This window comes from Cervus canadensis, chromosome 19, assembly GCF_019320065.1.
Source record: "Cervus canadensis isolate Bull #8, Minnesota chromosome 19, ASM1932006v1, whole genome shotgun sequence".
NCBI lineage: Eukaryota > Metazoa > Chordata > Mammalia > Artiodactyla > Cervidae > Cervus > Cervus canadensis.
The window spans coordinates 55,694,831-55,708,618 of record NC_057404.1 but is presented as its reverse complement, the minus strand read 5'-3'; the positions used below and the strand labels follow the sequence as shown (position 1 = coordinate 55,708,618).

The 13,788-nt window shown below is 40.6% G+C and overlaps 1 protein-coding gene across 1 annotated transcript in view; it reads left to right on the top strand.

The window, feature by feature from the left end:
- Positions 1-13,788, top strand: part of PRSS12 (serine protease 12) — a 75,697-nt gene that overhangs the window by 54,435 nt on the left and 7,474 nt on the right. The window contains exons 8-9 of the mRNA XM_043438446.1: positions 758-836; positions 1,726-1,848. Coding sequence (XP_043294381.1) covers positions 758-836; positions 1,726-1,848 — 202 coding nt within the window. The remainder of the gene's footprint in view (positions 1-757; positions 837-1,725; positions 1,849-13,788) is intronic.

The window sequence follows — 13,788 nt, the reverse complement described above, 5'->3', positions numbered from 1 at the left end:
AGAGGAGCCTGGCAGGCTTCAGTTCACAGGGTCACAAGGAGTTGGACATGACTGAAGCAACTTAGCACGCACACACACTTTCTAAAATTATTTTTAAAACTAGTCATACCTTATTTACTCTTCTTTTATACATCACCTTTTCATATATTTTCAATTTAACTCTGCTTTTTTTTAATACTCTTGACAGAAATCTGTTATTTTGAGATGTTTGACTGTATAGCCTTAAATCCATTTTGCCACTTAAACTGGCTTAGTAAATCCTTTCCATATATTAATATGCTATTTGAATAAATGTAAATCTGTGTCAGAATTTCTTCCTGGGAATGTGCTCTGCTTCTCTGAGTTACATTTGTATATGTAGCTTGGAAGAGTGTTGTCTGTGAAAATTAAATAATTCAGATCATCATCATTTTTTGTAGTCCTCTTGTTTAGTATTTCCGAACTCCTGAACAGGAGTAGGTGTGGGTACCATAAGGACGATGCACTAGATAGGGCCAGACCACTCAACAGTCCATGAAACCTCATCAGAGCTGATTGTGGGAAGCCTCATAAAGTTCCATGTCTACTTGTGAATTATTGTTGCCTTCGTTAACTGAGAAAACAACGTTTAATTTTTATTATAAGAAAAATAGCCTATAATTTGAAGAGAAAAGGCACTTTAAAATAGAGGAAGCAGCTGCAGGGAAATGTGTCACTTGTATCTCTACTCCAGTATCAGCAATGTGGTAGTTTAATTAAAAACCTCATTCTGCTTCAGAGTCCCTCTCATCTGTTTGTGGTTTGAGATTATTGTCCCCTCGGCAGAAGCGGATCGTTGGTGGGAAGAATTCTTTAAGGTAAAAGTTTCTTCAGAAGTGATTTTCCATATTACAGAATTATTTATACAGAGAGGGGGTTACAAATTGGGGCATTTTCTACTATTATATAGTGGATTTCTCTTATTTTATTTTCTAAACTAAATACAGATTACACCAATAATTTCACTGCCCTTTGACCTATATTTATTTATATAGACCATGTTCTTCAAATCACTATCCCCTGATATATTATATATATATATATATATTTGTTGTTGCAGAAACAAACTGATTTACCAGGAAGTCTGAAAAATTGTATAACTACACGTTTACTTAATTTAGAATATATTTGTTTTGGACTTGACTGATTCTTAATATAATTTTTTTGTTTATTGAATTTACAAATGGAAAACCAGTGCTTTGCTTAGTAAATATGTCTTCAGGGGAATTCCCTGGACCTGGCGGGCTACAGTCCATGGGGTCACAAAGAGTCGGACATGATTGGAGCAACTTAGCATGCGTGCCGATGGTTGGGACTGCGCTTTCTCTGCCATGACTCGGGTTCAATCCCTCATTGGGCAGCTGAGATCCCGCAAGCCATGTGGCATGACCAACAGAAAAAAAAGAAAAAACACAACTTCTTTAGGGTGTTTAGGTGAGGGAGAAAATATGCTTCAAATCACAAAATATAAAGAAGACACAAATTGTTTGCAAGGATGTCAGAGTTAGGGGCGATGCACACAGATGCTATAGGCAAATCTTCAGGGTGTTCTGCTCAAAGTTGTAGGAATATCATTCTCAAAGTAGGAGAGGAGTTCACATTCTCAAGTCTCTTTTATACTCCTTTCCTCCTACCTGCATGCCTAAGTCATTGTTTTACTGGATGATGTGCCTTGCTTTTCTGATGAGTGGCTTACTTTCTTCTTAGGGGTAGTTGGCCTTGGCAAGTATCCCTCCGGCTGAGGTCATCCCATGGAGACGGTAGGCTCCTCTGTGGGGCCACGCTTCTGAGTAGCTGCTGGGTCCTTACAGCAGCACACTGCTTCAAGAGGTATGTGTGTACCTTTCCAGATAATGCAGTTTGGCCCTTGCTTACCAGTTCTTCCAAGCCCTTCCTGCTCTACAGCATACTGGACACTTGGAGTGTCAGAGATAGGCTAGAGGCATTCCTCGTCTCCTCCAGTGGCGCCGTGGAAGCAAGGGGGTGACATTAGGAGCAAAGAGAGCTCTCAGAAAGTCACTTGCTACCCTGGTATTAAAGCAAACTCTAGGTTTAGGGAGAAGAGAAGATGGGTCTTTGGAGGGGAGGCAGCTATGTTATTGCTTCTCCAAGAACATGTAAGAGGATGAAATCATGTGCCCACAGAGCTGGAAGAGACCTCAAATTATTTGCTCCTGAATGCTGAGGAATAGGGAGTCCATGTTTAGTGTTTTGATTTGAATTTTAGAACCTTTGAGTCTGCTTGGTGTTTTGTGTCTTCTCGAGAAAGACTTCTCTATGTGTACCTGTCAGTTTGCATCCTGGTTATTTCCTGTTGTCTCAGACATTTTGGGCTTCCCCGGTGGCTCAATTGGTAAAGAATCCGCCTTAAATCCCTGTGTTGGGAAGGTCTCCTGAAGAAGGAAAGGGCAAACCACTCCAGCATTCTCGCCTGGGAAATCCTATGGGCAGAGGAGCCTGGCGGGCTGCAGTCCATGGGGTCACAAAGAGTTGGACGTGCCTTAGCGACTAAACCAGGCATTTTATCAGCCCAGTCGGAAGTCTTTCCAGTTCGGAGGGGAAGCCCTGCAGGGACCTGCTGGTCCCTTCTCCACGCCCTGCGCTCTGTAATGGCCCTGGGAGTGGCCACATCCTCAGCATGAGTTTAGTGTTTAAAAGTGTGTACCGTTGCTTGGCAAATGTTAATGATGACTGAAGCAAGGTGATGAATACAGGGGGTTTCACTATTCTAATTTTGTGTATTTAAAAATACTCAAAAAGTGTTTTAAACAGAACACTACCATAGTGTTAAAACATTCTTACAACCAAAAATTTGTTTTGTATTTTTTCATTTGTGAGATTATGTGGCTTCATTGTGTATTTACAGTCCATCCATGTAGATGTTGTTCGTTTTAACTGCCATATGAGTGTGTTAAGTCCTATTGTAAGATGCAACCAACCACAGTGTATTTATTCTCCGGCTGGTGGACAGTTAGGTGGCTTCCATTCTGTCATTACTAAAAAGAGTGCTGCAGTAGATGCATGTGTCTGATTGGCACATACATGTGGGAGCATCGTTCTGGGTCCAGGAGTGTGGGTGCCAGTAATATTTACTGGGCACTACTAGTTTATGTTCTGAGTAACGGTATCAGTTTATATCACAGCAGTTTGTAAGTTCCTGTTTCCTCACATCCCTGTCTCAATTTGATACCATCAACATTTCAGTTTTTGCCAGTATTAAAGAGTTTTTGGGTTTCTCTCTTAATTCTATTCTCCTGATTTCATGTCGTTTTCTTTCGTAAATTACTTGTTTGTATCCTTTGCTTATTTTTCTATTCAATTGTCTTTTATAATTGATTTTAAATTTTTTGGGATATATTCTTTGTACAGAGGCTTTGTTATTATGTGTTAAAAATACCTTTTACCAGTCTGGGGTGTGTGCTTTCATTAGCTTAACGTCTTTTTCTTATGAAGATATTTCAATTTTAATATTTTTAAGTGTGTCAGTTTCTATAAAACCTTTGTATATCTTTTTTTAAAAACCCTTCTTTAGCCCCATAAGAAGATACTATCCTAGTTTTTTACAAAAAATTTTACAGTTTTGTTTTTCCTGTTTAGATTTTTAATCTGGTTACAGTTTTTGTGTGTGTGTGTGTGTGTATGGTATATGGTATAAGGAAGGGACCTAATATTTTTCCTTATGGATAGCTCATTTTTCCAGTACTTTTTAAAATTAAACATTCCATTCTTTATCCACTGATATGTCAGTTGTGTTGTGAAGTTCTCATATATCCTTGTTTCTAGAATCTCTATTCATTTCCTCTTACCTATCTTGATAAATACTTATGGACTAATGTTCCATGCTCAAAGTGCTGCGAAAGACACAAGTCTGTGTTTTACGTATTTTCTGTCATTCCTGGGTAATAGTTGAGTTTGAGAGTTCACCTGTATACTAGTAGGTTTAATATACTCATGTGTTACATGAGTGGTACAGACAATATAGATCCATTTATTAACTTAACAAAAAATTATTGAGCCTGTAATATTCCTAGAAATGTGCCACGCACTAGAAATATCTTGGAGAATAAGACAGATAGCACCCTTGTTAGCACGAAGTTTTCTTGCAGCTATAGGAACCCAGGGGAGGGAGACATATAGGATGAGAAAAAGTATAGAGTGTCATTTTTAAAATGAGGTCTTTTCTCCATAATATTATTTAGATACATTCAGCTTATTAAAAACCCAGATTCCTGAGCCACTATCCTAGATCTTCTGAATCTTCGGAGCTAAGACACAGGAGTTTGCATTCTTATCAAGCTTCTTTGATGATTCTTATGAACATTAAAAGTTAAGACCCTCTTGCTCCTGGATAGGATAGCATATGGTCTGGACATTTGAAGAAAGATGATGAGAAAGAATATAACGGAGTTAGCAGGATACTTATCCTTGCCCTATTCAACATATTAATAGCTAAGCTGAAAAAGGACAGCGATGGCAAGCTAATTATATTTTTTGATGCCGGGAGATTGGTAGGGACACATAACAGGTTGGAAGATAGGGTCTATCGTGGCAAAGAATCTTGATAAGCTGGTTCTAACAAGTAATGTGGCATAAAGAATAAAATGCTGCCTTTAGTTCGGGAACCATGACTTAAATGCAGCACAAGTGAAAAAGACCTTACAGGTTTTAGCATCCTGCAGCCTCAGCGGTAAAGAATCTACCTGCCAAGGCAGGAGATGTAAGAGACGCAGCCTCCATCCCTGCGTTGGGAAGATCCCCTGGAGGAGAAAATGGCAACCCATTGCAGTATTGGGATAATCCCATGGACAGAGAAGCCTGGTGGGCTATATATAGTCCATGGGGTCGCAGAGAGTCGGACATGACTAAGAGTGACTGAGCACGCACGAAACCTTAATAGAGTCAGTGAGGTAGTGCAGCTGCCCTCGAAGTTAATCAGCCTTGGGCAGCCCTGCCGGAACAGCGCCAGCACCAAGCAGTGAAGAGCCTCGCTCTTCTGCCCGGCTGTGGCCAAGCTGTTGTCGGGGCAGAAAGAGAGAGAGCTGTGCTCAGTTCTGAGACATCCTACGAGAAAGCGACATGGTGCCCCACGGAAGGCAAGCAGGAAGGGGGGAGTGTCAGGAATCAGATCAAATTTATTATGTGTTGCTTCAAATACCACAGATGCTAATGGGAGGTAGTTTTCATTTTAGCATAGGAAAGAGGTCTGTTGTTTGGACAGTTCCAAGCTGGAGTGGGATGTATGTGGGAGGAACAGTGAGTTCTGTTATGGAGTCTGTTAAGCAGAGAGGCTGAATTCATGTATTGGTAGAGGCTGGAGGCAGAGAACGTCTAATGTTGAGAACACAGTGGTGAGAAAGCATAAAGCATATTTGAAGGATGGCAGTGACTAGGATCATGGATCCAGAATGTGTATAGTGGAGTTACAGTAAAGAAGCAGGATTGGTCTGGGATGTCAGGGTAGTGATCTCAGTTTCATTTACTCGGTAGTGCAAAACCACTAAAGGTTTTTGAGCCTTGAAATATGATCAAGAGGAGTTTTAGGAGATATGTCATTGGAGATATATGGGATAGATCTGAGGGGGAAAGCAAAGTTATTAATCTAGGAGTCTGTGAACAAGCTTCAAATTATATGAAAAATATTTGCATACATGCTTCTATCCTTTTTTCTAGAGTGACTCAAATTGACCCTGTTACCAAGTGATTAAACCCACTGTGGTAGGAACTGAAGGGAGACTGGTTGTAAGGCTACTGTAACAGCGGTAGAAGGTTGCAAAGGAGAGGAGGGAGGAAAGGTAGAGACCCCGAGAGAAATCAGTAGAGCTCGGTACTGGGTAACCAGAGAATGAGATCTGGCCATTAAGACCAAGGTTAGAATGGCCCGGCACATGTCTGTGACTGGGCCCCAGGGGCTGGAAAAACAACACTGGTCTAGAAAGCCACTGAAGTTGTAAAGTCCTCTGGTGTGCCTGTTGACGGATTTTATACAGAAGGAGTCAGACAGGGAGGAATAAGAATAGGGTTTGATGTTGTCACTCTGTCTGGCATCCAGGGACTTTTATCCAGAATTGGGTCAGACCTGCCCCCTGGAAAGCGTGAGTAGGGCAGTACGTAGTGGGTCTGACGTCCTTTGAGCAGCAGCGCTCCCAGTCTTGAGGAATAGATCAAGCCCTGAGCCTTGGAGTGGGACCACTGACTCCAAGACCCTAGACTACCAGAGAACTAACCCTGGGGAGTATCAAATAGTGAGAACTCACACAAAGGAACCATTGGAATATAAGACCTGGCATCATCCAACCACCAGTAGCACCCTGTGCAGGACATGTCAGCTAAACAACAAACAAAACAAAAATACAAATCCAATGGTCAGCAGACAGGATTACCACCTCATTCAGCCTTGCCCATCAGAGGAAAAACAAAGAAACAAACAAAAACTCAGCACAAATCTCACCCTGTGTGAAGCTTACACAAACAACTGGACCAACTTTAGGAGGGCAGAAACCAAAGGGAAGAAAGAATTCAGCCTTGAAGCCGGGGAAAAGGAGAGCTTAAACACAATACTTAAAAAAAAAGAAAGAAAAGAAAAGGCAGAGAAACACTACACAAATGAAGGAACAAATTAGAAACACAGAAGTCCAAATAAATGAAGAGGAAACGGGCAAACTACCTGAAAAAGAATTCAGAATAATGATGGTCAAGGTGACCAAAAACCTTGAAAGGAGAATGGAGAAAATGCAAGAAAAGACCTAGAAGAATTAAAGAATAAACATACAGAGACAAACAACACAATTACTGAAATTAAAAATACTCTGGAAGGAATCAGTAGCAGAATATCTGAAGCAGAAGAACGAATCAGTGAGCTGGAAGATAAAATGGTGGAAATAGCTTCTGAAGAGCCGAATAAAGTAAAAAGAAGGAAGAGAACTGAGGAGAGTCAGAGATAGTCAGAGACCTCTGGGACCTAAATGTAAGACCAGAAACTATAAAACTCTTAGAGGAAAACATAGGCAGAACACTCGATGGCATACATCAAAGCAAGATCCTCTATGACCCACTTCCTAGAGTAATGGAAGTAAAAACAAAGTAAACAAGTGGGACCTGATTAAACTTAAAGGCTTTTGCACAGCAAAGGAAACTATAAGCAAGGTGAAAAGACAGCCCTCAGAATGGGAGAAAATAATAGCAAATGAAACAACTGACAAAGGATTAATTTCCAAAATACACAAGCAGCTCATACAGCTCAATGCCAGAAAAACAAGCAACCTAATCCAAAAGTGGGAAAAAGACCTAAACAGACATTTCTTCAAAGAAGACAGATGGGTAACAAACACATGAAAAGATGCTCAACATCGCTCATTATTAGAGAAATGCAAATCCAAACTACAATGAGATATCACCTCACTCCAGTCAGAATGGCCATCATCAAAAAGTCTGCAAAGAATAAATGCTGGAGAGGGTGTGGAGAAAGGGAACGCTCTTGCATTGTTGGTGGGAATGTAAATTGATATAGCTACTATGGAAGACAGTATTGAGATTCCTTAAAAAACTAGGAATAAAACCACCATATGACCCAGTAATCCCACTCCTAGGCAAATACCTTGAGGAAACCAAAATTGAAAAAGATACATGTATCCCATTGTTCACTGCAGCACTATTTACAGTGGCTAGAACTAGCCACTAGCAACCTAGATGTTCATCAAGAGATGAATGGATAAAGAAGTTGTGGTACACAGTGGAATATTACTCAGCCATAAAAAGGAACGCCTTTGAGTCAGTACTAATGAAGTGGATGAATCTAGAACCTATTATACAGAGTGAAGTAAGTCAGAAAGAGAAAGAGAAATATCATATACTAATGCCTATATATGGAATCTAGAAAAATGGTACTGAAGAATTTACTTACAGGACAGCAATAGAGAAACAGACATAGAGAATAGACTTATGGACCTGGGGAGAGGGGAGGAGGGGGTGAGATGAATGGAAAGAGTAACATGGAAACTTATATTACCATATATAAAATAGATAGCCAACCGGAACTTGGTGTATGGCTAAGGAAACTCAAACAGGGGCTCTGCATCAGCCTAGTGGGGTGGGGAGGGAGACGGGAGGGAGGGTCAAAAGGGAGGGGATGTATGTGTACCAGTGGCTGATTCATGTTGAGGTTTGACAGAAAACAACAGAATTCTGTAAAGCAATTATCCTTCAATAAAAAAATAAATACATTAAAAAAAATAAATGGCAACCTTAATACCACCAGTAAAAAAGAAAAAAAGACCAAAGTTACAGTTCCAGCTCCTCCAACTGGTCACTGTTGCACTTTATGGAGATTAGTTTAACCTCCAGCAGTCTCAGTTTTCTCATCTGTAAAATGAAGGCAATAATGTTCCACAGTGAGGAACAAATGATCTGCAAAATATGTAAAGGTTTTTTATGTCTGTTAAGAACAAATGTTGGTTGTTATTATGGGAGGGTTCAAAAACAGGAATCAAATATTATTATTAACAAAAGTAGAGAATTCAGGATAGTTTCATCCCACTGACTATTGGAGAAAAAGGTAGGAAACTGCAGAGAAACTGGATTCTTGGGCTAAGAATTTAAGTGAAATAGTTCAGTATGTTCAGTTTAGGTTTTCCTCCTCTTGCTCAAGACTCCTTATCTTTCAAGTTGATCTCTCTCTGCTAAAAGTTATAGACCTTGGGGTTCAAGGCTTAGAGTATTAAAGTAGGGAAATTGTCCAAAAATTCCACTTGAGGTTGAAAACTTTGATCTGACTTTTGAGTTTCCTCAGAGGTTTGTTTTTTTTTTTTTTTTAAAGGTACATGTTTGGGTTTGTTTGTTTAAAGGTCATTATTCCTCTCTTGGCTTGTTCCTTCTAGATTATTGCTTCAAGTCAGTAATCATCTCATTTGTGTTTATTAACTAAGTGTCTAATATATTACTTGGCACAAACAGACCCCCTGAATGATGGTTACATGATGAAAGTGGGGATCAGTTGCCAGATAGTGGATATATTTAAGAATGTTGGACTCTTTAGAAGATGGTGGTATTTTAAACCTAGATCAATGGATAATTCGTTCCATATGTCATTCTGAATTTCTTCCCATTATCTGCACAGTATAAAATAAAGACAGTTGATTAAAAAACAGAGGGGCAGTTGATGATATGCAGCATTCTGACTTGCTTTGGATAGAATGCAGGACTCTTTAATGTTAACAGGGAGAAATCTATTTTGCAAAGGTGTTACACATCCATCTGACTTGGTCTGTTGTTTTCAAGTGCCCAAGAAGGCTACAACTCACATCTTTATTACGGTAAGTTTTTTGAAAGCCAGTGATTAAGAGGACAGTGACCAGTGATTAGAACAAACTCCAAATTTTGTCTTCTAGGTTCAGGGACTTTAGATTAAAACAACCTTCTTTTAATAATCAAAAACTCAGAAATGTGCAAAAATAGAGAATTTTCCTCTGGAATTGTAGACACTGTAGTGTAGAAGGGGCTGCCCAGCTGGTGCAGTGGTAAAGAATCCGCCTGCCAGTGCAGGAGATGCAAGAGACATGGGTTCAATCCTTGGGTTGGGAAGATCCCCTAGAGGGGGAAATGGAGACCCACTCCAGTATTCCTTTTTTTTTTTAATATACATAAATATTTATTTATTTGGCTGCACTGGGTCTTAGTTGTGATACGTGGGATCTAGTTCCTCGGCCAGGGGTCGAACCCAGGCCTCCTGCATTGGGAGTGTGGAGTCTTGGCCACTGGACCAGCAGGAAGGTCCCCCACTCTTGTATTCTTGCCTGGAAAATTCCATGGACAGAGGAGCTGTCAGGCTACAGCTCATGGGGTCACAAAGAGTCAGATACGACTGAGCAACTGAGCACACACAGCCCACTGTGGTGTAGACGCGATGTAGTTAGCTTCTGAGAGGGTCTCTTCCTTTTAAGGGCTTCCCTGTGGCTCAGCTGGTAAAGAATCCCCTGCAGTGCGGGGGACCTCGGTCGATCCCTGGGTCGGGAAGATCCCCTGGAGAAGGGAGAGGCTACCCACTCCAGTATTCTGGCCTGGAGCATTCCAAGGGGGTCGCAAAGAGTTGGACACGACTGAGCGGCTTTCACTCCCTTTTAAATTCTGGGGAGTCTAACTTAAGGCCCACTGGGAAGGGGCCTAGATCTCATATTTTGAAATTAGCTCTCCCACCTGTTTCCTTTCCGTTTGTATTTCTGCTGCTTTAACTGTCAGTGAAGTGTCAGTCACTCAGTTGTGCCCGACTCTTTGCGACCCTATGGACTCAGCCACCAGGCTTCTCTGTCCATGGGATTTTCCAGGCAAGGATACTGGAGTGGGCTGCCATTTCCTTCTCCAGGGGATCTTCCGGACCCTGAGATCAATCACTGGCCTCTTGCACCGCAGGCAGATTCTTTACTGACTGATCTATGAGGGAAGCCCAAAAGCCAAATTTTCTTTGCTTTAAAATCACTCAGTTGTGCCCAGCTCCTTGTGACCCCACGAACTATATATATAGTCCATGGAATTCTCTAGGTCATAATACTGGCATTGGTAGCCTTTCCCTTCTCCAGGGGATCTTCCCAACCCAGGGATTGAACCCAGGTCTCTCGCATTGCGGGTGGATTCTTTACCAGCTGAGCCTCAAGGGAAGCCTTAACTATAGTTTCTTATTCATGGGGCCTTTTTTGGTGCCTAATTCTTGCAGTGATGTGGGCCAGTGCTCTTGAACAGCCGTTCTGAACAATACAGCATAGATTGCTCTCACCATCTGTGTTATTTTATGCTATAGGATGACAGTTTCTTAAATGTTTATTTTTTTGGCTCTGTAAAATATTCACTCTTTTATGTAATCCTCATATCAGAATAATCTAGGAATGATGGCCTGGGGATGATGAGATCAGAACACAATTACTCACATCCACCATCCTGGTATACTCATTTCCTATAGCGTCTCTATATGATAAAGGTACTTTATTGGCAGGCTGACAGAATTTTAGTAAACCAGCTCTATGTTCATAGCTTTCACATGTTATGAGGTGTCCAAAACATTCTTTTATGCTAACAGGGGTAACTGAGGTAGTTAGTGAATCACTGTTTAAAGGCCTTCTTTCCCATTTTTCACATTTTTCCTAGTGTTAATAGGAATGCAATATCCCATTGGCAGTTTGAAGCAGAAACCTGGATAAATGAAGTTTTTGTTTCGTAGTTACCCTGTGAATTTTAGAAAATACAAATTGCTTGCTTTTGCTGTTTCCTATTTTAAATAATTATTCAAGTACAATAAAATGATCCTCTGTCTGTGGTAGTATGGGAATATAATTGAGAGAAAAATTCCTGAATGTTAAACTAATTTCTTTTAATTGCTTGTTCTGATAACAAACACCATTTTGGAGAAAAGAATGTACTTCAATAAAAGGATTCTTTTATTTCTGTAGTTCTGCAGCAAAGTTGATTTTATCAAGAATTATAGCTTGACCTGATTTTATCTTTTTGACTATTTGCCTAGAGACACCATAGCAGCTGGAAATTGTCAAGAGACTAGTGCTCTGAAAATAAGAAATATCTCAATTATTAGAAATTATAAAGATGAGGCACAGAAGTAATGGCACTTACTTTTTAAAAACAAAATGTGTCCTGTACTTAAACCTGTGTTCCAGCATGACCTGGAACATGGTAGAATTCTTTTAAGAACAAGGTCTTTGGTGATGTACACAATAGCATCAATCATGCTAAAATCATTTCCTGAACACACACCACATGTGTAAAAGGGGCAGTGAAAGATTCTACAGAGACGGTCACTCCTGTGAGCAACTGGAATCATTTACCCAAGCAACTTAGTCAGCCACTTTTTGACTTTCAGACAGCAGACAAGGACAGATTCTAGTAGTAGCAGATGTGTACAGGCTGATGTAAAATATTGTCTTTTTGAATAGATAAATCTATAGAGAGAACACACATAAAGGAAATGACCCTGCCATCCGAATTAACTCTTCTCTTTTTAATTCTAGGAATTTTAAATTGTTGTTTAACTCTAGAGTCTCAGAAAAACTGAAATAGAGGATCTGCCCTGTCTTAGATACTCTTTTGCTCAAACTTGTCCAGGAATTTCATCCAGTTTTTATTTGAGGGGGAGTGGAAGGCATTTCAGCAAAGCAAACAACTGAATGGTGTGTCAGCCAAAATCTGAAATGTTTGTTTTAGAAGCAATTTTGAAAATAATCTATCAAAATAACAAAAGTTCAACTAGAAATACCTTAAAATACATTGAAAAAGCAAATTCCTTGATAAGTTTTCTTGAGAAGTCTAGAACCATAGAAAATGCTTTCTAAGCCCAAGGCTATACTGGTAACCTCAGCGGAGTGTTATCTGTGAGGTATATAGTCATACCACTAGGAGAGGTGACACTGGGGACAAATATTTGGCTAGCAAACTAATCCAGTCTTATGTCAGATGACCTTCAAATTCCAAGCATAAATCTATTCTAAGAATAACTGGAGTGAAAGGAGTGTGGGAATCACTTCTTGGGTTTAGCTGGTCCATTTCTTAAATCAGAATTTTAAAAGTATACATACTAATAAAGAACTTCATTTTAACAAGAGTGGTGCATTTCTTCCTTCTTGTCAGGTAAATATTTTGTTTTTATTCTCAGTTTAATGTCAACTCCTGGTTGGTGAGCATATTAATTTTGGGATATACTCAAAAATGGGCTTCCCTGGTGGCTCAGCATTAAAAGAGGCCACCTGCCAATGCAGGAGACATAAGTTCGATCCCTGGGTCAGGAAGATCCCCTGGAGAAGGAAATGGCAACTCACTCCAGTATTCTTGTCTGGAGAATTCCACGGGTGGAGGCAGGCTATAGTCCATGGGATCGCAAGAGTTGGACACGACTTAGCGACTAAACAACCACTGCAGTACACGAAAATACATGCTGAAATCTACCTGGCCTGAGAACAGTGTGTGTGTGGAATGTGCACATGTTCGTGTTATTGCAGTCATCTTTTAGGAGACTCACTTCATTTCAGTGACATTCCAGGCCTGAAGGGACGGAGTTGAGCCGGTGCCTTTCAGTCTGTGTTTTGGTGGTTCTCGAGTCCTACTGTGAATTTGTGGTCCTGCATCATCTCTGTTGATTTTACGTTCTCAGAGTTTGTGTGGCCTGGACATTTGTAGTCTTAAAAAGTGGTACAGGTGGTTCTCATGAACAACCAGCATTAATGAGAACAGTAGATCTTTGTGGGCACCTTTGTTTATTTTTCCAAAGAAATAAAAACTTCTGTGATGCTGTTGTTACAACATAGCAATTGGTGAGATGTTTCTTTCACTTCATTAATTTAGGGATGAGAGTGTATGTGTGTGTCTTCCAAAAGAAGTCATTTAGCATACAGTTATTAAGAGCTTTCTCTGTGCTGACTTTGCTCACAGATGTGAGCATCACATGGTCTTAACACTTAGGGAGCCTTTAACAGGGTAGACCTGACACTTTAACAAGTCCTAGTGTGTGTGCATGCTCAGTCACTCAGTTGTGTCTGATTCTTTGTAACCCCATGGACTGTAGCCCACCAGGCTCCTCTGTCCATGGATTCTCCAGGCAAGAATAAGCCATGCCCTCCTCCAGGGGATCTTCCCAACCCAGGGATCGAACCTGCGTCTCCTGCACTGCAGACGGATTCTTTACCGCTGAGCCACCGGGAAGCCCAACAAGTCCTAGAAGCTGTTGTGAATGCTCTGACAGTGCTGTTGGGAGTGTTCCGGGGAAGGCTTGGGCAGCTTTCT